A 21,792-nucleotide genomic window follows, 5' to 3' on the forward strand; every position below is an offset into this window, starting at 1 on the left:
TGATGTTAATTAATTAATTAACGCTAATTAATCGGTTGCGTACCTTGGTATGGCATCCCGGGGCTGTCGCAGGCATCCTGCAGAAACCTCAGCAGAAATGGCTTCATGACGTCGGAGCAGCGATGAAAAGCTGTTAGGATGTACAGCAGCCTCCATCCTCTCTGGCAGCTATCCCTGCAGGAAACACACACACACACACACACACACACACACACACACACACACACACACACTTATAGCTACTCAATCACCCCGTCGCTGATGGTGACCTGTGAGGACTGGAGGTCTTACTGTTTGGAACTGGTGTTGGTAGTGACCTGTTTCATCACTTGGCAGTAGGCTTCATCCTTTATCAGACCATGGTCGCTACTTAACTGCAGTGATCAATGGATATATAAATGATGCTCAAAAAAACGCTCCTAAATGCAGTTTATTGAGAATTTATTACAACAACAATTATACCTTTAGCATAGTAGCCACCAGGTCCTGCTCAGTCTGGCCTTTCATTGGAAAGTCTCCCATAAACTTCATAATAGCTGGGAAAAAAATAAATAACATTTTATTTATAAAGCACTTGTGAGGAAAAAAAAAATCTAAACTGCTTCATAAATAACAACGTGGTGGCATCAGGACTGATTCGCATGTGGAAGCTGAGATGATTTTGTCAGAAGCCTGGCAGCAGCGCTGTGAATGCTTTTGCAAAGACTTGTAACATAATCGCAGCAACACAAACACAATGAAACAAAAACATGAATAACTATTTCAAATAATACACAGTGGATGTAATCCTGGTAATAGCCTTGAAATTATAAAAACACAAATGAATTAGAGACGCTAAACATGTGTACCTCAACTTTAATCATAATTAAAGGTTTATTCCAAGGTTCCCAACAGATTCCTATCATCCCATTCAGTTCTGTTCTTACCTATAGAGATATCAGCAGCCACTCTGTTCATCCCACTGTCAGAGAAATCAATCAGAGACTCGTGGATTGGAGACTAAAAGCAAAACATGGAGAAATGTGCCGATGATCAACTACTATTAGCATTGCAAGCTAATAGTAACCAATATATTTTTGTGTATTTTGAACTTTCAAACACTGTGGCAACATCTTCACTGAGACAACCTGTAGAGTACGGTGTTTGTGACTAATGTCATGAGATACACAATGTAATAAGTGCAAATAAACCGAGTTTCATAAAAAGGGAGGCCATGTTGAATTTTGAGATTGGGGCAGCTGGGTAAAACTTGGACTTTATTTTACCTTCTGAGTAAAAACAGAGTGCATAATAAACCACATCCTTCAACTAGTCATGCAGGACCTATTACCGTAGTTTCCCCACGCTTTGAACCATGCAGCTTATGGCCCGGTGCGGCTTTTCTGTGGATTTCTTTTCAACCACCAGGGGGCGTTTTAGCAGGAAGTGAGTCATTGCGAGTCAAAATTGGAAATCAAAGAAGAAAGTGCTAATTTTCATTTAGAACAAGCACATGCTAGCAGCAGCAGGCACAATGGAGAAATTTCTTCAAACTCATATGTTGCCGCTTTTAAGTTGAGGGCTAAAGATCCGGAAAATACGGTAATGATCTTTCTTTCTTTTTTTACTTATCTTTATGATATAACGCAACAAACTGCACAAGTGAGTTTGAGCAGAGTCAGTAGAATCACCTTGGAGAATTTGACCATATCAGCAGGATCCCTGGCCTCCTTCCCTTTTTTGGCTTTCTGATCACTGTGAGGGATAAACAACAGAACAGTCGGTCATATTTATTAATCAGATGTAAAATCGGGGCTGGATTCTTGGCTGAACATGTGTTGGTGTGCATCTGCCTGACCTCCTGTTCCTCTGGGCTTCTCTGAAGTACTTCTTGGCAAACTCGGTCATTAAATACTGATTGCTGTGCAGAGGCAGATCGTCCATTTCCACACTCCAGCTGTCCCCATACATCTCGTTCACGACCTGACGCACACAAAAATAACTCAAAAGTTTAACCCCAAAGTGTATTTGTGCACTGTAGTTTGGGATTATAATCTGAGGACAGAATCCCGGTCTGCACCTCTGTGGAGAGCTCGAGCTCATGGGCAGCTACAGCCGAGCCCATCGCCACAGCAACGGCAGCTGATGCGGCGACCCGTCCGTGCCTGTCGCGGGGCTCCGCACGCTCCGCTGGCAGAAACAGGAAGTCAGGAGCAGCTACAGGATGGACGTAATCGCTGGGAAACACTCCGGACTTTCCAAAAACGGCTCCGAAACGCCAACCTGTTTCATTCGGAGACATGAAGTATATATTTAAAGTCCCCCAAAACAAAAAAGGGTCATGTCAAATGAGCAAAAGGAACAGGAGTGAACTGGAAATATTTTATTTTTTTTACTTTGAGGAAAAAATATAATAAATTTGATTTTAAAAATTTTCTTTGAAATAGAAAACTAGAAGAGCAAAACAGGTCATATGATAGCCGAAAATATATTCATCACATAGTAAAGAGAAACTCATGCCACACCCACCAAACTCTGGTGTGTCCCTCTTCAGCTCCTCTAGAAGCATGACAGTTTTCCTCACAATGCAGCCATATTGTCTTCCTGCACACAAATCCACACACAGACAATGACGACGACGTGTTTTGCCGCAAACAGAATTAAACAGAAATGATAACCAGACTTTTTTCATATTTGTCTACGCCAGGTTTTTCACCAGATTCCAGCCCATCCATGTGCTGCAGCCGGATGATGTCTCCTTTATGGAAACTGAGGTGATTCCTGTTCTCAGTGATGTAATTCCTCACCGCCACCACGTACTCTGAGTCCTGAGAAATTGCACACGGTTAGATTTACTAACTCGGTCACGTCAGAGAGGTGAGGGTTGAGTAAAAATGTATTTGATATTTGAAAATCCTTCCACTTTACAATCATGCACTACCAATAAAAACACTGAACCACCATGTCAGTCCATCGGAAATAATAATGCTAACGGTTCAAAGAAGAAAGAATGCAAACTTATAAGACAGACGTGCAGAACAGCGAGTGAGCGGTGGAAAATGTCTCGCTGACCTTCTTGAGCTCCGTGAGGAAGTAGTCGATCATGTGTTTGACCTGCGGCGCTTTGGCAGAGAACAGAATCAGTTTCTCATTGGTCAAGTTGAACTCCAGCATGTTCTTCGACGGGATGGACACAAACAGGATGTCCGAGTAGCTGCACAGGGGGGTCAAAGGGCAAGAACTCAAGTCAATGTCGAAGCAGGTCAAGATTCTTCTTAAGTGATCTAATTTTTCTATTTCATTGCTTAGAACTGCTTCCAACATATCTGTAATATGCCGTAGGTCTACTCTGATGCAATAAACATGATCTAGTCAAGACCAGGTACTGAAATTATTTCAACTGTTTATTACCGAAGAAGCCAGAATGGCAAGTACACGCATTCATAGATCTTCAGTGTGGAAGTGCAGCTAATAAATTCAATGATTTATAATCAGAAGGCGACAGCATGTTTATCAAAACAGTAGTGTTGGTAGTTTCTGGGTCTAGAGCCTACAGGCACACAATGTCAAGAGGAAAAGACAACAGAAATGACATTAAAGTAACACCTGATGCAGGCCTGGGAATGTTTATAAAGGCTAAATGTCTGAAAGGCAACCTGTCTCAATTAAATGTTTCATTTGCCTTGTTTTGGCATACAGATTATGCTTTTACCTTGTATGGCAGTGATAATTATGTATATGATGTTTTATGATTGTGTTTTACGTTAAGAGTTGCATCTCAGTGAACTACCAGACTTTTGCAACAATGCTTTTTGGACAGGTGAGACCAAAATAGAGATATTTGACCATGTTTGGTGAAAACCAAATACATTCATACGGTAGAAACATGCATTATTTATCAAAACACAATGATGGCAATGCAATGATTTTATATTTTACAGCAACAGGATTTGGGAACTGTGTGGTTATTGCGTAAGCTAAAGGGTTCCAGAGTCAAACATCGGTCTGACTGCTGAAGCCAGGCCCAAACCACACCCTGTTAACAGTGAAGGAATCTTACATTCAAAAAGAATAAAGACATTTTATGTTAAAAAACTCCTTGACCATATGAGAAATTGATGAAGACTTCCAAGAATACCCTAAAATATTGCTGATGAGGGAGTTTTGACAAGAAGCTAAATCATAGCTTGTACATTTAGTCAGTGAATAATAATAGTTTTGAGTCAGATTTGTGTGTATGTACACGAATCGGACTTATTTTTGAATAGTTTTGGACTTGGGGAAAAAAAACAAGTAGGTTTTACTGTGCATTGATGGGAAAAATCCTAGAATTGGAAAAAATTATGTGATTTTCTTTTTCACTAAATCCTGAAAACCTGCAGAAGAAGAACATTCCCTGCAATACTTTAACTCAGGAACCACCCAACTGTCCCTTAGGACAGAAAATCAGTTTGTTCTGACCCACATTATTTCCTCCCAGCTGTCCTCCAGAGTCACAAGGACCATAGATTATCGCAATACACTCGTCACGTCTGTAGAGGTAAAAACGAGGACATGACCTACAGTGTTAGCAGCATTGGTTGGATTATACTATAATTTACAGCTTAGGTGTGGCTGATGCTTTAATGCAACAGATGTTTCTTGCAAACCTTTGCAGATTTCCATCACCAATCCAGAACTTAAGTTCACCTGTAAGGCCTCAGCACCCTGAAGTAGTCTGAAGCGGTCGAGCCGCTCTTCACCAGCTTCAGCAGCTTGATGCCTTTATGCGACACGGACAAGACCTGCACTCCCGTTCCCACGCTGCCCTGAAAAGCACACACACACACACACACACACACACACGCATGAACCGCAGCCTGAATTACATGCAACCGTGGTCCGACACTCGTAAGGGCCAAAAGAAGGAGGGACGCAGACTTGGGGAACTCACAGAGGCGGGGAAGAGGCGGGAGAAGTAGATCTCCCAAGAGTCTTTAGCCATGGCCACCACTTTTTTCTTCACGCTTTCGTCATGCGTTCCTGAAGCCTGATCCACTTTGTTCTCCGCTGTTAAAAACAAGACGGACTCTTCAAAGTTTCATCCGTGTGTGTTTGATCTTTATTTCGTTTGGGGTTTTCTTGTTACCGAAAAGGTCTTTCATCTTCTGTCTTTCTTCCTGAGTGATGCGGACGCAGGCTTCGGAGAAGGTATCGTGTACGATCTGCAAAAGAGAGACGAAAACACGCATTACCTTGCAAGATGCCACCGTCAGCATGTTTCACTTGTCGAGACGGTGTTTGTTTTCTTCCACGTGTCGGTCTAGAAGCTTAGACCGACTTACTTGTGACCATATCACCTTCTTTGACATGTTTGTGGTGTCCACTGCAAAGTTTGTGTCAAACTGTCAAAAATACTCGAGTAACGGATTAAGCAATACTCTTTTGTTATTTTAGAACTAATCCTGCACAACTTCATCCCTGATCTGAATAATTACTTAAAAATCAACAAATCCATCATTGGCAAGAGTTAATTGTTGCAGTGCCACGGAGGCAGAGCAGGGCCAATCTTCAGCGGTCATCGGACGAGAGAATGGAGAACTTCCTGCACGGGTCCATCACAGAGCAACGCAGAAACACGCATGACAAAAAAAAAGAAAACACTCTAATTTATACCCAAGAGCAATTTGGAGTAACCATTTGGACTTTGGGGATAAATAAGAGTCTCTGGAGAGAACTCATGCAAACTACATGCAGAAAAAGGCCTGGCTTTGGACGCAGAACCTTCTTTCTGCATGGTTATTTATCATTAATAATTTGTAATTCTTCAATATCCCACATACTCATTAAAGTATCACATGAGCCTGTTTCAGTTTGAAATGAATTAATCGATGTTCACAAACGTCTTTGACCAACCTGTCTGAAAATTAGGTCCAGGATCAGAGGGTTGTTCAAGTTCTCTTTGGGGTAGAAAACCTGCATCAAAACGAAAGATAAGGACAGCAAGACAAGTAAGTATCACAGAGATACAAAATGTGGTATCCAGTGTTCATTATTCCCATCTCTCAAAGCATTTACTCGCAATGCAAATAAATTGAGAGGAGAGAAGATCCGGAACTCGCCTCCTTCCTCATGAAGAGTTTCCAGGGGACATTAGAGTAGGTGTAATATTCATCACTGGTTCTGCTGTGGAGCTGAGTCTGAATATTCTCCTCCTCCACTGGTAATTCTCTAGAGACTGGAGAGACACACCAATGAAGTCCAAACAGACTTCCTGTTTATGTTAAACTGTGCGAGTGTAAAATGTGCAAAAATATTTTTTCTGTTTGTTTTAATGTCTAGTGTTTGGGAAAGCTCACCTGGCGGATGGGAAGGGATCATGATGGAGCTGGCTGCAGACGCTGCAGGTTGAGGCTTGGCTACCTTGACAGCTTTTACTTTTTCCTCTTCCTTCGGTTGGGAGGACAGAGGCTTCTTCTGCGACTGAGCATCAGGAAATGGCAAGTAGCATTTGCTTTCTTTAGCTAGTTGGTGTTAATATAGCGTTAATCTTGTACAAAGGGTTGAGATTTACCGGTTGCGGGGGATTTGCCATTTGATCTTTAAGGATCTCCATAGCTTCATCATGGGGGTCAGGTTTCTTGGCAAACTTCTTCCCGTCACTTTTCCTGCACGCACAAGAAAATAACGACAAATACATACCGGATTATCATACAATTTCTTTATATAGACTGAAAAATCCCTCAATTAAACACTGTTTGTTAGATCTGACCAATCAGATTCAGCTGGATAAAAAATAATTTAAATCTGATTGAAAGAAAATCCCAAGAAACGAAAGTAAAACAATCTGTTAACTGATTCCTTCTCAGCATTCTTGAAACATGTGAGGATGAGGACAATTTAATTTAATAAGTATATATCTGGGTTGGCATAACCCAGTGCGCCACCTTTGCGTTGGAGACCCAGCAGAGGACGTTGCGCTTGCAGGCTGGTGCTGCTTGATTATGTCCTTGATGTTGTGGCTCGGGTCGATTCGCTCCGTGTTGCTCACACTGGACCGGACCACATCCTCAGGAGGCGGCCCACGTGTCGTACCTGGAGAATACGCCAACAAAATGAGAAAATACCAGAGAATCTTTACGTCTACGTTTGCAGAATATAATAAGACGTACTCGTTTTCCGCTGGACGGCAGCAGGGCTGGACTTGTGCGACTCGCCGCTCTCTTTGGCCTGCAGACAAACAAGAACCAAGACGATATTTGAAAGTTGATGAAATCGGCATGTAGTGGGATGTGCTTACTCACGGGGCTCGGTGTGTGCGAGCGCTGCGGCGGGTTTGCGTGGTGGTGGGGTGGTGGTGTCTGCGGCGCTGGAGCAACGGGAGGGAAGGAAGACAACATCTGCTGCTGGATCGCCATGGCCTGCATGGTCATCTGCTGCGCCTGCACCAGATCGACATTAGGAGTTACAGCTTTGCTGTTCTGCAGAAAGTGAACGTAAAGTTCACTTTGTTTTTTCTTTTCAGCTGCTTTTCAGTTGGCGGAGGCTTAATTACTTCCTCGCCATCACTATGAAGAAATCACCTAGACAGAAACTGTCTGACAACATGAAGTAGGCTAAAATATCTCAGAAAGCAACACATCAGGCCCTGAACTAAAGAGATTCAAGAGCGGACAAGAAAAGAAACGATTAATGTCTGACTGTCTGGCAAGGATTAGATATATCTAAAGTAAAAAATTTTTATAATGCAAGGCTAGTTTGGTAAAGATAATTGTTAAAAAATAGGCTTGTTTACACTCCTACGAAGCTTTTATAGTTAGTTTAGGCCATTGACCAACATTTTCTCTTAACTTTTACAAATCATGATTCTATACGTACTCCAGGATGAAACTCTGATTTGCTCTTTGAAACGTGTTGAGCAGGTACTTTAGATGAAGATTTCTCATTCATCTTGAATAACGGTTTGGGTTTGTCAGTTTTGCAACTTGTCAAGCGTTTTTATCATAACAATCGGCTTATACATTCACAGCAAATTTAATGTAATTCCCCCGTATTATGGCAATCGTTGGGGCTCATCCTGGATATTAATTTACACCTGTGAGTTATACACACACAGGTGTAAATTTGTGTAACTTTTTGTAACTACAGCATGGGGACTAACAGCAACATTAAATGATTCCTACCAGAATGATGGCTTGCTGGTTGATGATGGCTTGTTGCTGCTGAGTCAGCACCACCTGCTCCGGTCCTGAGGAAAACGAGGAAGAAATCTACGGTGAAACAACAGCGATGCAATTGCGTCAAAGTGAAACGCCGAGCGTGCGTTTATTTCACCACAACAAGACACACTGGAGGTTTAGAACTGCTTTAGAAAGGCAGGAATTATGCTTAGAGCCGCAGGTGAAGTCCACCATGCCCACTCGTTTCAGGCCACACATGCTGGAAAGCCACACGCCTCGTTCTCCTTATACCTGGCACACCTGTCACCACAGGTAAGCCCGGGACTGCGGGCATCGCCGGGAGAGCAGGCAGGCCCGGCAGGCCCCCGCTGTAAGGCGACGTGTCCGTTTCCCTGGCAGCTGCTTGGGCGGCCGTGGGCACGGAGGCGGGGGCGCGAGCGGGCAAAGGAGCGGGCGCCACGCGAGTGGCGGGAGTGGGGGCAGGAGTGGGGGAGGCGGGCGGAGGGTAGGGCTGCTGGGGACGGTTGTACTGGTGGTACTCGGGCTGCTGCGGCTCTTCCTCTGGTTGCTGGTGTCGTTCCTGGTGAAGGTGGTGGGAGGGGACTGGCCTGGGGGGCATCATTCCTCCGGCCACTGGGAGCACTGGGACAGCTTCAAGAGCAGCGAGTGGGGAACAAGATCAGAGTCAAGTGAATGTTTCCTACTGCAGGTTTGGAGCACAGGTGGGTGGTTACAGGTATTCAGTGCCTTAATCCTCAGTAAAATAATCAGTCTACATGACAGAGATTTCAATATTTCCGTAAACAGATAAAGAACGTATAAAAGAGTGAACAACTGATGGTGCTGCTTTGGCATGTATTGGGAGTAGATGTTTTACAAACTGAATTGAATTGGTGATTTAAATCCAGTTTGTCCATCTATCCAAAGTGAAATGTTGTCTGTTCTTCTTCAGAAGTTAAGCTGGTTGGATGTGAAAGTTAGTTTTGCCACTAATCCTTATTTGGATGTTTGCAGAGCCCATAAATATGTTTCAATCTAAACCAGCCAATTGCTGCTCTAGTTGTATGTTTGGGGATCATTGCACTGCCTTACCTTCCCAACTATGTTACTACTGAACACTTTTGCAAGGCACAATTAATCCCCACACAGACGGCAATCACTTGTTAACCCTAGTTTTACTTTAAGTTGATAATATATTCAGTTTTCTTCACTTTGTGCATCTTCTGACCACCAATTATTCAATAATTATACAAGACGACTCATGAACGAGTTTTAAGTCGCAAAGACAAAGAAGTAGAAACAAAATGAGAAGAGTAAAGATGGCAGCCCTGGTAGGAATAAGATTATTTTATTAATAAAAATGTGGAAACTAGGAGTGAAGCAATAGCCGTGTCATTTAAAAACACCTGTTGTTGCAGTGGATGGCTACTGATGCATTATGAATGAGGCTGGTGCTCATTGTGGCTCCTAATCGCCAGATTAGGGGTGTTGATCCGTGGACCTGAATCTTTAAGCAACAGCCCTGCAGAGTTTATCAGCCTTTACAAGAAAAACAAAATCACTATAATGTGTTAAATAAGACTAAAATAAAATCAACTCAGCGCATTTTGAACTAGCGAGGAATCTTACTAAAGTCTCAAAGATTCACACCAAGATAAACACCATCAACATAAAAGAAGAGTTATGGACAGAAATGTTAAAAGAAAAAAAATGCAGAGGAAATACTACATAAAGAAATAGCCTGCAGAGTCGGAACAGAAACTACACGGGAAGGTTCAAAGTTTCACCTCCAGGACGAATCCCCGGCGGATAAGGCCGGGTGGGAGTCGCTTGCCCCTCTCCACGGCCTTCCCCTGCGACGCCGACGCCTCCTCCTCCCTTCATCCTCGTAGACAAGGCGGCCTTTTCCATGTTCTGGCCGACAGAGAGGTCATTTGGATCGGGCAGAGCAAAAACAAAAAAAAATTATTCCCCCCAAAAAGAACTGGAGTTTAAACGACACAGAGAACGAGATTGAAAGCAAAGAGACCACGAGATGTAGATTGCTGCATGACTGAGACGCTCGCGAGTGGAGCCGCAGGAACCGAATACGCTCCAGGTGCTACCACACACACACTGTAGGCGATGCTCAACCACACACACACTGTAGGCGATGCTCAACCACACACACTGTAGGCGATGCTCAACCACACACACACTGTAGGCGATGCTCAACCACACACACACTGTAGGCGATGCTCAACCACACACACTGTAGGCGATGCTCAACCACACACACACTGTAGGCGATGCTCAACCACACACACACTGTAGGCGATGCTCAACCACACACACTGTAGGCGATGCTCAACCACACACAGACAAAATGTACACTTCTGCAACACATCTCAACCTTTAAAGTTTGTTTTTTTTTGTACAAAAATTCTCTAGTTTTGAGATCCCCCCCATTGAAGATGCTTTGTGTTGATAAGCTAGCAAGCTGCCACATATGAAAATATGTGTCCATTTCTTTTGTGTTTTTATTACACAATAAGCTGTGGTGAGAAGAGAGTCGTTCACCTGCACGTTAAAGTTCTCTGCCCGCTGTTGCGGTCATATATGGTAGGTCCTTCAGAAACCTAATCATCCTCATCGTCTGCCCCATTCATGCACAAACAGAGACGCCAGATCACATGTTCCACCCGTCCATCAGCACTCGTTTCCATTCACTCTCAGGACTTTAGCTTGCTTTCTCATTTTGTTTTTTTGCTGATAAACCCGTAAATCTATTGAAAATACAGCTGCAGCTTCTTGCCAGTGCTTTTCCATATTTAGCCACCACTTGCAACTTCAACCTGTTTTACTGGGATTTTATGTAAAAGACCAACACGATGTAGCTCATCGTTGCAAAGTGGAAAGAAAACCATAAGTGTAAAAGCTATGTTGCAAAAACTTTAGAATCTACAGGGAACGACATCACGGCTCAAATGAAGAAAGTGAATTTATTTGCGTCGTTCGCAGGACGTCGGTGTGAACACTCACCACGCCGTCGTCTGACAGAACCGGGTCAAACAGGCTGTCCAGGTAGCGGTCCATTCCTCTCTGAGTCTGACCGTCGCTGAACGTGTCTGACTCTGCTGGACACAGAAAAGCAGGCAGGATAATAAAGGGTGAAGCTCCCTTTGAAAAGATTTTAATCAGCATCTCAATGAGAACAGTTAAAGTTTTCACAGGGCTGAGTTTCAACCATAACAAAGTGAAAACAAAGTTAATAGCAGAACTGAGATCACAAAATCTGCAGCTTTACTCAGATTAGCTGAGGCAAAACAATGAATGCACCATTTTGCATGACCTCTATGACTTTTAAGGAAAACATCAAGTCTTCTAGGCATGAAATCAACAAGTTGGCGACGTACTGCGACATGTATCATACTTTGCAGAGTAGAATCCCACAGGAAATATTGATTTTGAATCGAAACTAAAGATCTGAAATCTAGTTAGTTGTACTACTTTATGCTGGGTGAGCGCTGTAAATCACAGGTTAGGGTGACAGTCTATCAGGACATTTCTCCAAACTTCTTCCCCATCACCGGATGAAATCGCCACAAAGGAATCTCTATCTTGAGCTGGAAACTTGGTAACTTGCTTGTGATTTTATTTTTTTAGATTGCAGTATTTGTCAACTCTGAACACAGAAATCTATGCAAGCAAAAAGGAGAAAGTGTAATAATCACCCTTACTTTTACCTAAAAACGTATTTCGTACTAGTAAAAGACAAGTTTCACTGTGATGATAATTCGTTTCTTTAGTTGTGCATAGAGCCTCTTGTAGATAGATAGATCTTCTCTATACTCGTCTTTTTATCCTCGTTCTGTGAACTGCTCAGTGTGTGTTTGTGCACCGTGGCTGTAGTAGCCATCAGAGTCCGGCAGGCTGTAGGCCGGTCTGCTGCCGCTGCCACTGAGAGGAAACGAAGATGGAAGCTCCTCGTCCGAGTCGAAGCCGCTGCCCAACAAGGTGCTGGGAAAAGAGAGGAAACAATCCGCCATATCAAACACATGCTAGAGGTTTTCTTTGCTGGATTTGATGCTACTGAGTGTTTTCTGCAGACTGACAGGCTGGTATTAGCTCTGACTTTCGCTGGGTTATCCGTGCTGATGATAAAGTAGCTCTTCTGCTTGGGAAAGTCCACAGGAAGCTCCAGGTCGGCTATCAGGTCCAGCACGTAGTCGTGGCCGGCTAACTCCACCCACTGGCTCTGCTCCTTCATCAGAACCGAACTCCCCCTCCACCAGTCGGAAACTCCTCTGCAAAACCAAAACAATGCCAGAAGCTCGACTGTTATCTGCAGCATCCTCCACATTAATTAAAAATAAATAAATACACCGACCTCAGAGGAGGGTAAAAAACATCTTATGGAGTTATTTAAATTGTTTATTTATATATGCGACAATATGTTTCAAAAAGTAGTTAGATAGCCATCCCCTCCTGTGTCTGTTCAGTTCAGGCAAGCATCAATATGGGGAAGTAGTTAGGTTGTTACCTGAGCCCAAAAACTGCAAGAACAACCAGTGGAGAAGATTTCGAGGTCCATTAAGGCTGGGATATTTCACAAAATAGTGGTTTCTGGACCAAGTTAAAATGTTAACATATGTTATAACTTGTTGACCAGGACCCTGACCTTTTTGGTATATGAAAATGTCTAATTTTCTGTAAATATATTGTGAAAATCACAAAATCTGGATTTGGAATTTCAGAGAAATACACGAGTTTATCCTTTAATGTTAAAAAATATGTTATATTAATTTTAACATTGTTGAAATAATTAGCATAATCAAACACTAAACACTGAATAAAAGGTATTTTCAATTTCTATCATTCATGACTGTGTAGGAACTTCCTGTTGCCGTGTCTGGGACATAGAAGCAAATTTATCTCACCAGACTTCAACAAATGTTTGATTTTTTTTTTATTTTGTCATGTTATGCTACTGCAAGTGAAGATTAATTCACATCTTTACTACAGGAGCAGGTATACATTTAATAAATATGAAGCACATTGTTTTTCTGAAAGAATGCCCCAAAAACATAAATTAGCTAAGTCCATTAGCACCTGTGACGCAAGATATGTCCCGCTAAATCCTCCCCGCTGGTCCAGGAATGAACGGGACACAGGAAGGATCCTCCTGCAGAAAAAAGTAGCAAAATAAAAATAAAAAAAAAGCTGTGGCCTTATTTTATTTATTTTTCTTCTGAAAAATCCTTTCAGCTCTGTAGAGACCGGATAATGCGTTCACCTGATACGACCTGCTAATGAATAAATCAGTGGTCGGATAATGAGGCTGTAACTGATCTCGCTGAATAATAGTGATGTCTGGTGGATATGGCCTTTCAATTAATTGACAAAAAGCTGCGTACAAACCAGCTGTTAAGAGTATTTGCTTTAACAGTGCATTTTAAACTTTCAAAATAGATGTAAGGAAGTACATTTCTATAATTGCATTTGATTTACTATTCACCTTTTAGACTTTCACGCAGAGTTTTTGTATTTTCTGGAGAAGAAATATAAAGGTTTTCGGTTTGTAGGCGAGCGTCTCACCGTCAAAGCAGTGCACCTGCAGCACCATGTTTGCCTTCTTCCTATTGGCTGTCCACTCTAGCAGAGACAGCGGATAGGTCCGCGCAGCTTCGGGGAAGGAGCCGAGGCTTTGCTGCATCTTCTGATTGGCTTGGATGAGTCTGTGCTGCAGTAGCGCCTGGCAACCAGCAGGGGCATGATCTGACACAAACCTGAGCGACGATTTACAAAATTAAGGTATACGGTAAAAAGCCCGTTTCAGTGGCTTTGTAGACGATGTACTTAGATATGGAGAGCCATTTCAGCCAAAACTAAATAAAGAAATAAATAGGGAAAATGAATAAATAAATTAGTAAAATAAATAAATAAATGAGTAAAACATATAAATAAAAGATTAATTGGCATCTTTATTCCGATTTATATTTATTCATTTATACATTTATTTATTCCCGGATTCATTTATCCATTTTCATTTATCTTTTCCTTTTATCCCTTTTTCATTTACCCATTTTCATGTATCTAGTTTTCATTTATCCATTTTTCAATTTCCCAGTTTGATTTTTTTCCCTCTTCATTTACCCATTTTTCATTTACCTATTTTTCATTTATCCCTTGTTCAATTGTCCCTTTTCATTTTCAAAAGGGAAATAAATGAATTTGGGAATAAATAAATGTATAAATGATTTTACTCATGTATTTATTTATTTTCCCTATTTATTTATTTAGTTTTGGCTGAAATGGCCCTCCATACTATGATAATCTTTTTTTATTTTAAATGTAAAAATTTAGAAAAGTTTAAATAAAAAAAATTTAATATAATTTTTTTTTTTTTTTAACATCTTATTTGAAAATAAAACCTTTTTGGGTTTGGTTTCTCACTTCAGCAGATGTTTCTCCATCTTGGGCGAAGGGGCGAAGCTGGAAACACACGCCAGCAGCAGCAGCCAGCCCCTCTCGGCGTTTTCGAGGTTTGTGTTTCTCCACACCTGATTGACAACCTGAGCCAGGATCTCGTCTCGTAAACCCGGAGACGTCAGGCCCCTTTGGATGACATAATTCCCAAACAGGTTCTCCTGAGCCCCGTTCAGGTGAGGGTCCCCCATAAACCGCAAAACCTGACGAAGCCAGGACAAAGTCAAAATGGTGAACAGGTGGGTTTCTGAAAGTAAAGCATTTTTCTTTTTGGTCAGAATACCATGTTGAAAAGCTCCAGAGCCTCTCTCCTGAGGTCGTCCTCCACTTTGGTTAGAGGAAACTCCAGAGGAACCATAAGCATCCCAAATTTTGGCTCCTGCAACAACAAATCATTAAAGTTTTATAACTCTGAACTGAACACAATCTGACTAATGCAAAAGAGATTTTATCCTTAAAAGGAGAGATTTTCCACCAGTGTTGTCTTGATACCAGACCCAACTTTAGAAATATTCATAACCCTCAAACTTTTGCCGTTTTCTTTTCTGGACTGCAGTCTGTCTGTGGTTAATAATCAGGCTGTCATTTTGTGAGGAGGTTGATGCACGTCTTACCCTGAAGTGGACCTGTACGTAGCGGTAAAACGGGTGGTTGTTGATGTCCAGGGGAAAAGTGAGCTGAGCCTCTTCCTGGATGTGAGGAGCCTGCAGCAGGGCCAAGCAGTCTGCGTGCAGCTCCCTCCTGACTGCGGCGGTGCAGAGAGCCCAAAAAGATCAGTTCACACTCCGTGCACCATCAGGATGCTGACCAGACAGGTTATTTTGGGATTCTTCGAAGACGCCATTAAAGTTCACATTTTTTCACCTTTTTGTTTTATTTAGTAACTACTATCGCTCCCGTCCAGCTTGATCACGCACCCTTAACGAGCTGTCAGAGTCTCAGAGCATAAATTATGAGTAGGTTCATCATGAGACGAACACTTAATGTGAAGGATGAACGTCTACCCACCTGCTGCCGTCTGCAGGAGAGCGCCGAGTTCTGCAGGAATCACAAGATGGGTGACATTCACCACTTCGCGCTTCGTCAGCTCCTGAAAGAGTGGTTCAGCTTTTCTTTTTTGTGTGTGTGCAAAAATTAAAGCAAATGGAACAGATTTACCCTGCACACTACGAAACATTTGGAAAAAACATATTTACTAATATTTACAGTATATTATTTAAATGAAATTCCAGGGGAGCATCCGTCCTACCATCTCTCTCTTCCTCCTCTCTTCTTCAGCTTTCCTCTTGGCTTCAAACTTCATCTGGAAACAGATCACACTTTTTATTTCCATTTATGACAATCGGATGTAAAACAAACAAAACATGAAAATGAATCTTTAGCATTTGTTTTCTAAAACAAAATATGCTCATAAAAACTCATAAAAAGCAAATGACACTGCGTGGGGAAAGAGAGTGGACGCACCTTTATGTATTGCTTGCGGTTGACATACATTCGCACATAAGAGCGGAACCGGACCAGACTCTCCCTCATTTTCACGTAGCGCTTCCTACAGAGGAGAACGACAATTTAAGTCACAGTTGAACTGAGTCAATTCATTTTTAAAAAATGAACAAACCTTTCCAGTTGCCTCCTCACCTTCCTGATATGTTAACACATTTTCATACAAAACTGTACCACAGTTACCGTGAGCTTTAACGTTCCAAAAATACACAAAGTCTTGTATTCTGGCATGTTGAAGTCACGTCTCACCTGAGCAGGTAGCCCCGGCTGTGCGCCTGAAACCCGATGATCTTGTTGCGAAATTCGACGAATCGCTTCCTGACGAAGAACATGCGGGCGTAGCGCTGCAGCGTGAGCGCAGCAAGCTCTCGGCATCGCTCTCGTTTGCACTCCAACAGCTGGTAGACGTCCTCCTTCAGGAACAGCTGCCATTTACACACACACACACACACACACACACACACACACAAAGGTCACCTTCAAATGCAATGCGTAAACTCTCAGAAAAAAAAAAAAGAATGTGCAGCAGAAGAACACGGTGGAGGTGACGTCTCTCACCTTCGTGACCCCGATGTGGAAGGCCCCGGGTCGGAGGGGGCACAGCTTGCTCAGCATAATCACACAGTTTTCTCCGTTTGCTGGAGGCGGCTGTTTGAGTCCAACCAGAGATTTATACCTGAGAGAGAAAGTTTGCCAGTTTGAGAAGAAAAAAAATAAAAAAATAAAAAAACTACACCCCACAACTTTATTTAACGCAGAACCCCTGGTGAGGGTTTTTAAAATCGACCGATGTGATTATTGGACCTCCTCATTCATGCTAATTATACAGCTCTGGAAAAAAAAATGAAGAGACCTCTGCACTGAACCCCATTAAAACCTGGTGTTTATGCCACCGAATACTGACTTCTGAACTCTTCCAGAGTTAAAACATCAGCATTGTTGTTTCTAAATGAACACGGACTTGTATGCATTAATTGAGGTTTGAAAGCCCTGCGTCTTTTTTGTAATTTTGACCATTTCTCATTTTCTCCTAATAAACTTTTGCTTGAAATTTCGGAGACATGTCAGTGGGTCATAGAATAAAAGAACAATGTTCATTTTACTCAAACATACACAGATAGAAAGTGAAATCAGAGAAACTGATCATTGTAAGTGGTCTCTTAGTTTTTTTCCAGAGCTCAATATACATATAATTGCTTAATCTGATAAACGTGGAATTATCTGGTATCTGGAAATTATTCCCAAGAATAAACAAGACCAATGGGGATCCACAAGTCCCTTCCAGATATCTTGGCTACTTTATTATTTTTTTATCATTATGCCACAGAACGAAGCAGCTTGTGAGGAACTGCATTAAAATAAATCCACTGCTGTCCCTCAAATCCACTCAGATGAATTAATTAGAAGCTACCAAAAGTCAATCTTGCATATTCTGATTAGATTTAGACCATGAGAATAAAAAGGACATGTATTTTTTAAAATATAGTTTATAGTAACCTCTCATTTCGTCTGGGAATGAAACACAGCAGAAGTCACAACAGCGTTTCTTTTTTTTTTTTTACTAGTTTTTTGTCGTCCGCTAAACTTTGAACCAGGAGTAAGTCAAACTTTTTCTATCGCACGTCTTCTGTGAGACGTTTCTGACGTCGTAAAAGTCTGACGTCTCTGAACAAGTCGTCAGTTCTCACATTTACATTTTGCAAATAGTCTAGTTAAAACATCTCCTAGGTGCTGCTGAATCTCAGTGGTTCAGTGGTTCTTCTCGTCCAGTACCTGAAGAGAAAGACGTAGAATGGCATTCTGACCGGGTAGCCCTCTCTGCGGATCCGGATGGTCTCCAGGACCCCGGAGTGTCGCAGCTGGCTGCTGACCAGCTCGTCCTCGAACACGGCCGGCCGCTGTTCACAGTTGGACAAACGCACCGGTTCACACGTGAATCCGCCAAGAGCTCAAACGCATACAGAACGTAGACGGCGTACCTTCATATTATTTGGCTTAATGCAGCGAACAAAAAAAGGGTTGCACCTGAAAATGAAAGAATGAAGAGATTATAGAAACGTCGCACACGGAGCTCGTTTTCTTTTTAATCTAGAGCTAATTTGGTTCGTTTGATCCTCGGCTTCACCTCTCCATCTTTTCCACGAGCTCCAGCAGCGATTGCTGGAACTTGCTGCTGACGGTGGGCGGCTGGTACTTCCTGGTGACCGAGCTGCTCTTCCTCATGTGGCCTCCTCCTCCTCCTCCTCTCTGCTGACCCATGGCGTCTGCGTGAGCCAGGAAAAGGTTTGACACCATCTGCAGACGCAAACACACGGCTTTTATTCAACTTATCAGCAACTGGCCTTTGAGTGTACTTTTGAATTAAGCGTCATTTTTGGACTTGCCTTGTTTCTGCTCTGAATGAACAGGTCCAACACTTCCTGTCGAACCTGATCGTAGTTCTTATCAAGGAACTTATAAACCTGGATCAGAGACATCTGGCATTATCAAATGATAAAATAGAAACAGAAAAGTATTCACGCCCCCTGCACATTTCCAGTTTTTTTTTTTTCCTCAAACTTTTGCTTTTTTTAAAGGTGATAAACCAACACAAAGTAGGGCATTACTGCAGTTATTTCATAAGAAAAACAAACAAAAAAAACATGGTTCATGGTATTTTTACAAAATAACATGAATCTAAAAGGTGGAACTTGTATTTGTATTGAGCCCTCTTTAATCAAATACAATCTAGTGCCACCAAATAGAGCTAATATCTCTCTAACTGGTAAGTAGGGCCCGGCCCGGTTCAGAAAAAAATAAAGCTTTTTGGCCTTCATGCAAGATTTTTAGCGGTAAATACAATCAAAGGTACTTTTAAAGCATTGACCCTAAGATCTGAAAACAAATGCACCCAAACACTGTTCAGGTAGGGGTACATAACTTCAGAAAACATAATTTAACTCTTATATATGACTTACTTTGTGTTATGAGAAAGTTATTGTTTGGTTGAAAGCAACAAAAATGTCTGGAGTTGACAAAAAAAAAAAGCTCAAGTGGTTTGATTGCTGAAGGTTTTTTTTTTTTTTAAATACATAATTTTGGTTTGAAATATCTACCAGATGAGCTACGAGCGGCTGAGTACCTGGTAGGTGACCCGACCAGCAAAGTGCTTGATGGTGAACTCTGGGAGCGGCATCTTTGGCTTCACGTACAGCGGATTGTGTCCGTGGTGATAGTGACACTTTTGCAGAAAAGTGTGGTCTGTTGCCTGGCAACAAATTAGCACGACTCACACTTAAGGTCATTTGTATATTTTTGCACATTTTGCACACGGCGGCGCGACGCTCCTCACCTGGGGGAAACAGCTCTGGTCGTCCAGAATCCTCAGTATCCCATGAGGCTTAGCGGCGATGATGTCGATGCAGGGCTGGTTGTCGCTGAACGTGATGTCCTGCCACGGGATCTGCTCTCTGCTGTACTCCTCCTGCAAGAGGGATCACACACACGTTTCAGACGGGGATCCGTTTTACGTCTCTGCACATGCGGTCGCTGCTTTCTGCGAGATCCCAAGTTTCTCGGGAAGTCTGTGTGTGTGTGTGTGTGTGTGTGCGTGTGTGTGTGAAACCGAGCCACTCCACAGGCGCAGCGCCAACTCACCAGTTCCTCCCTGAACACGATCCTGTTGAAGAAGAACTGCAGGTACTCGTTTGCATAATTAATGCAGAGCTGCTCGAAGCTGTTGAAGGCCAGATCCTGTCGCCACAAACACACACAGCAGGTGATTCTTCAGGTGTGATCTTCCCGATCGGACGATTGTTTAGGATCTGATCTCTCTAAAGTTGAGCACAGGAAAGTCAGAGAGCGGTTCGCGGTTCTGCTGAATGAGCTGCAGGTTCCCCAAAACTTGAACAAACCCTTAAACCGTTATATCTTTGATTTTTTTTTTACATTGAGATCACTTTAGAATAAGCAAAGTTAGTCAAGTAATATATTCTACACTGTATAGATTATCTAAAAACCTTTAGTTACAAAACATGAGATTTTTACTTACAAAGAAACTATCCTAATTGTTAGCAAAGCCTTGATTTCTTAACCCGTGTGGCCATTTTTTAATATATATCAATGAGCTACGACAAGAGAATAAATACACAAGTCACAAATACACAAGTCTATGTAATAACTCTTCATTTTAGTATTTTTAATCATATTGTGTCTGATGGGACACAATATTCCCAGGTCATTTAGACCTGGGAGTTATGCACAGCCTGCCCTGAATTTATGGCTTCTGGAAACCGTCTGCCTGGTGCGATAACAGGATCCAAAACAAGCGACCTATTGTGCTAAATTCAGGCTGCTACTTCCTGTGATCAGAGTCATCACGTTGGTTTTTTTTTTTTTCCCACGAAATCTGTGTGGCGACCATGTGTGTAACAGAACGAGCTCAGTTCTGCCGTACTGCGACGACCGCCTTCGCCCTCGGCAGAGGAAAATTAGGCAAAACTCCTGACAGTTTTTTTATTTAATTCTCCGCCAACAGAATCCAAAATCTGCAACACTTGCCTACCTCAAACCCATAGATGTCCAGAATAGAGATGGAGAGGCTGTGTTGGCGAGGGTACACCTGAGCGTTGATCCTCTCGGTTAACCAGTGGAAGATGAGCGAGTACAGGATCTTGGCAACGGCATCTCTAAAAAGTCAAAATGAATTTCTACAGTCAGGAGGGGCTTATGTGTGAACTGCCAGGTCTCGTCACCTATTTTATCTCACCTGGCATCAACAGCATTTTCCACACTCAAAGGGCTGTAGATTTTGTCCCTCATTGTCTCCTGTGGCAGAAAACCGAGCAATAATTCCCATTTAGGGACATGCAAATGTTAACTTCAACATTTTGTGGACACTATTTTACTGCATTTATTCTCCCACTTTTTTTTTTTTTTTTTAGCATTCCCTCCTCCTCCTCGTCTCCATCACACACTTCGCTTCTTGTTTGCTCTTCCGCCTCACTTCTACTTGCCACCTCATCGACTCGGGAGATAAAGAGCGCTTTGAGATTCGAGAGCTTCCTTTGCCAAAGATCCACTTGACCAGCACACACACACACACAGCCTCTCGATGTGCGCACAAATCCAGCCAGAGGAAGGAGCCGGTAGCGCTGACTCCTCTCCCGTTACATGCGTACCTTTGTAATCAGAATTTGAATAATGCAAAAGGCTCTTTTGTTGTGTATATAAGCATGTGGCGGACGTAAGATTTCTCTCTCTCGCCACCATCACTTCCTTCTTTGGAGGATTACAAGTCGGTCGGATTGGATAAACTAGGCTGGCTGGTGGGAAAGCCTTTATTTTTGACTAAACATTTCTGATTTTTTTCCACATGATTTGGCTCATGGATCCAATGTGCAAGTGAAAAACAAAGGATAAAGCATGGATTTCCCCCTATAAGCGTAAGGGGATGGGAGAGTTTGCCTCATATCTCTAACTTTTGTTTGGCTCCACAGTGACAGAAGGTGGAAGCTTCTACCTGAGGATCTACCTGGAGCAAAGAAGAAAAGTGCTTTAACTTTTACTTTACTGCAAAGGAAAACAAAATCAGACTTCTTCCTATTATCTGAAACTATCTGTGGAGATTTTGACATGAGTGGACTTCAAATTTCTCAGAGAAGCACTTAGAAAGACTCAAGTGAAAGAAAAAATGCGACTTTTC

At 42.3% G+C, this 21,792-nt stretch overlaps 1 protein-coding gene across 1 annotated transcript in view; it reads right to left on the bottom strand.

Annotated features, from left to right (window-relative positions):
* LOC106915195 (unconventional myosin-XV-like) overlaps window positions 1–21,792 on the bottom strand; it is a 35,951-nt gene that overhangs the window by 7,322 nt on the left and 6,837 nt on the right. The window contains exons 12-56 of the mRNA XM_088008223.1: window positions 20,857–20,915; window positions 20,653–20,776; window positions 19,746–19,841; window positions 19,441–19,572; window positions 19,231–19,356; window positions 18,494–18,571; window positions 18,235–18,404; window positions 18,089–18,134; window positions 17,883–18,007; window positions 16,668–16,785; window positions 16,359–16,534; window positions 16,071–16,155; window positions 15,856–15,909; window positions 15,615–15,696; window positions 15,221–15,351; window positions 14,890–14,985; window positions 14,574–14,809; window positions 13,716–13,906; window positions 13,230–13,302; window positions 12,233–12,424; window positions 12,019–12,137; window positions 11,160–11,254; window positions 9,926–10,052; window positions 8,430–8,789; window positions 8,142–8,206; window positions 7,263–7,400; window positions 7,131–7,188; window positions 6,906–7,053; window positions 6,533–6,626; window positions 6,318–6,441; window positions 6,081–6,196; window positions 5,875–5,934; window positions 5,108–5,183; window positions 4,913–5,028; window positions 4,669–4,787; window positions 3,052–3,193; window positions 2,696–2,807; window positions 2,509–2,583; window positions 2,060–2,262; window positions 1,838–1,962; window positions 1,671–1,734; window positions 927–999; window positions 463–536; window positions 292–374; window positions 44–174 (exon numbers count right to left, since the gene is read on the bottom strand). Of these exons, the coding sequence (XP_087864349.1) occupies window positions 44–174; window positions 292–374; window positions 463–536; window positions 927–999; window positions 1,671–1,734; window positions 1,838–1,962; window positions 2,060–2,262; window positions 2,509–2,583; window positions 2,696–2,807; window positions 3,052–3,193; window positions 4,669–4,787; window positions 4,913–5,028; window positions 5,108–5,183; window positions 5,875–5,934; window positions 6,081–6,196; window positions 6,318–6,441; window positions 6,533–6,626; window positions 6,906–7,053; window positions 7,131–7,188; window positions 7,263–7,400; window positions 8,142–8,206; window positions 8,430–8,789; window positions 9,926–10,052; window positions 11,160–11,254; window positions 12,019–12,137; window positions 12,233–12,424; window positions 13,230–13,302; window positions 13,716–13,906; window positions 14,574–14,809; window positions 14,890–14,985; window positions 15,221–15,351; window positions 15,615–15,696; window positions 15,856–15,909; window positions 16,071–16,155; window positions 16,359–16,534; window positions 16,668–16,785; window positions 17,883–18,007; window positions 18,089–18,134; window positions 18,235–18,404; window positions 18,494–18,571; window positions 19,231–19,356; window positions 19,441–19,572; window positions 19,746–19,841; window positions 20,653–20,776; window positions 20,857–20,915 (5,287 nt within the window). The remainder of the gene's footprint in view (window positions 1–43; window positions 175–291; window positions 375–462; window positions 537–926; window positions 1,000–1,670; window positions 1,735–1,837; window positions 1,963–2,059; window positions 2,263–2,508; window positions 2,584–2,695; window positions 2,808–3,051; window positions 3,194–4,668; window positions 4,788–4,912; window positions 5,029–5,107; window positions 5,184–5,874; window positions 5,935–6,080; window positions 6,197–6,317; window positions 6,442–6,532; window positions 6,627–6,905; window positions 7,054–7,130; window positions 7,189–7,262; window positions 7,401–8,141; window positions 8,207–8,429; window positions 8,790–9,925; window positions 10,053–11,159; window positions 11,255–12,018; window positions 12,138–12,232; window positions 12,425–13,229; window positions 13,303–13,715; window positions 13,907–14,573; window positions 14,810–14,889; window positions 14,986–15,220; window positions 15,352–15,614; window positions 15,697–15,855; window positions 15,910–16,070; window positions 16,156–16,358; window positions 16,535–16,667; window positions 16,786–17,882; window positions 18,008–18,088; window positions 18,135–18,234; window positions 18,405–18,493; window positions 18,572–19,230; window positions 19,357–19,440; window positions 19,573–19,745; window positions 19,842–20,652; window positions 20,777–20,856; window positions 20,916–21,792) is intronic.

Source organism: Poecilia mexicana, unplaced genomic scaffold, assembly GCF_051168715.1.
Source record: "Poecilia mexicana isolate PSO_F unplaced genomic scaffold, ASM5116871v1 scaffold_8, whole genome shotgun sequence".
NCBI lineage: Eukaryota > Metazoa > Chordata > Actinopteri > Cyprinodontiformes > Poeciliidae > Poecilia > Poecilia mexicana.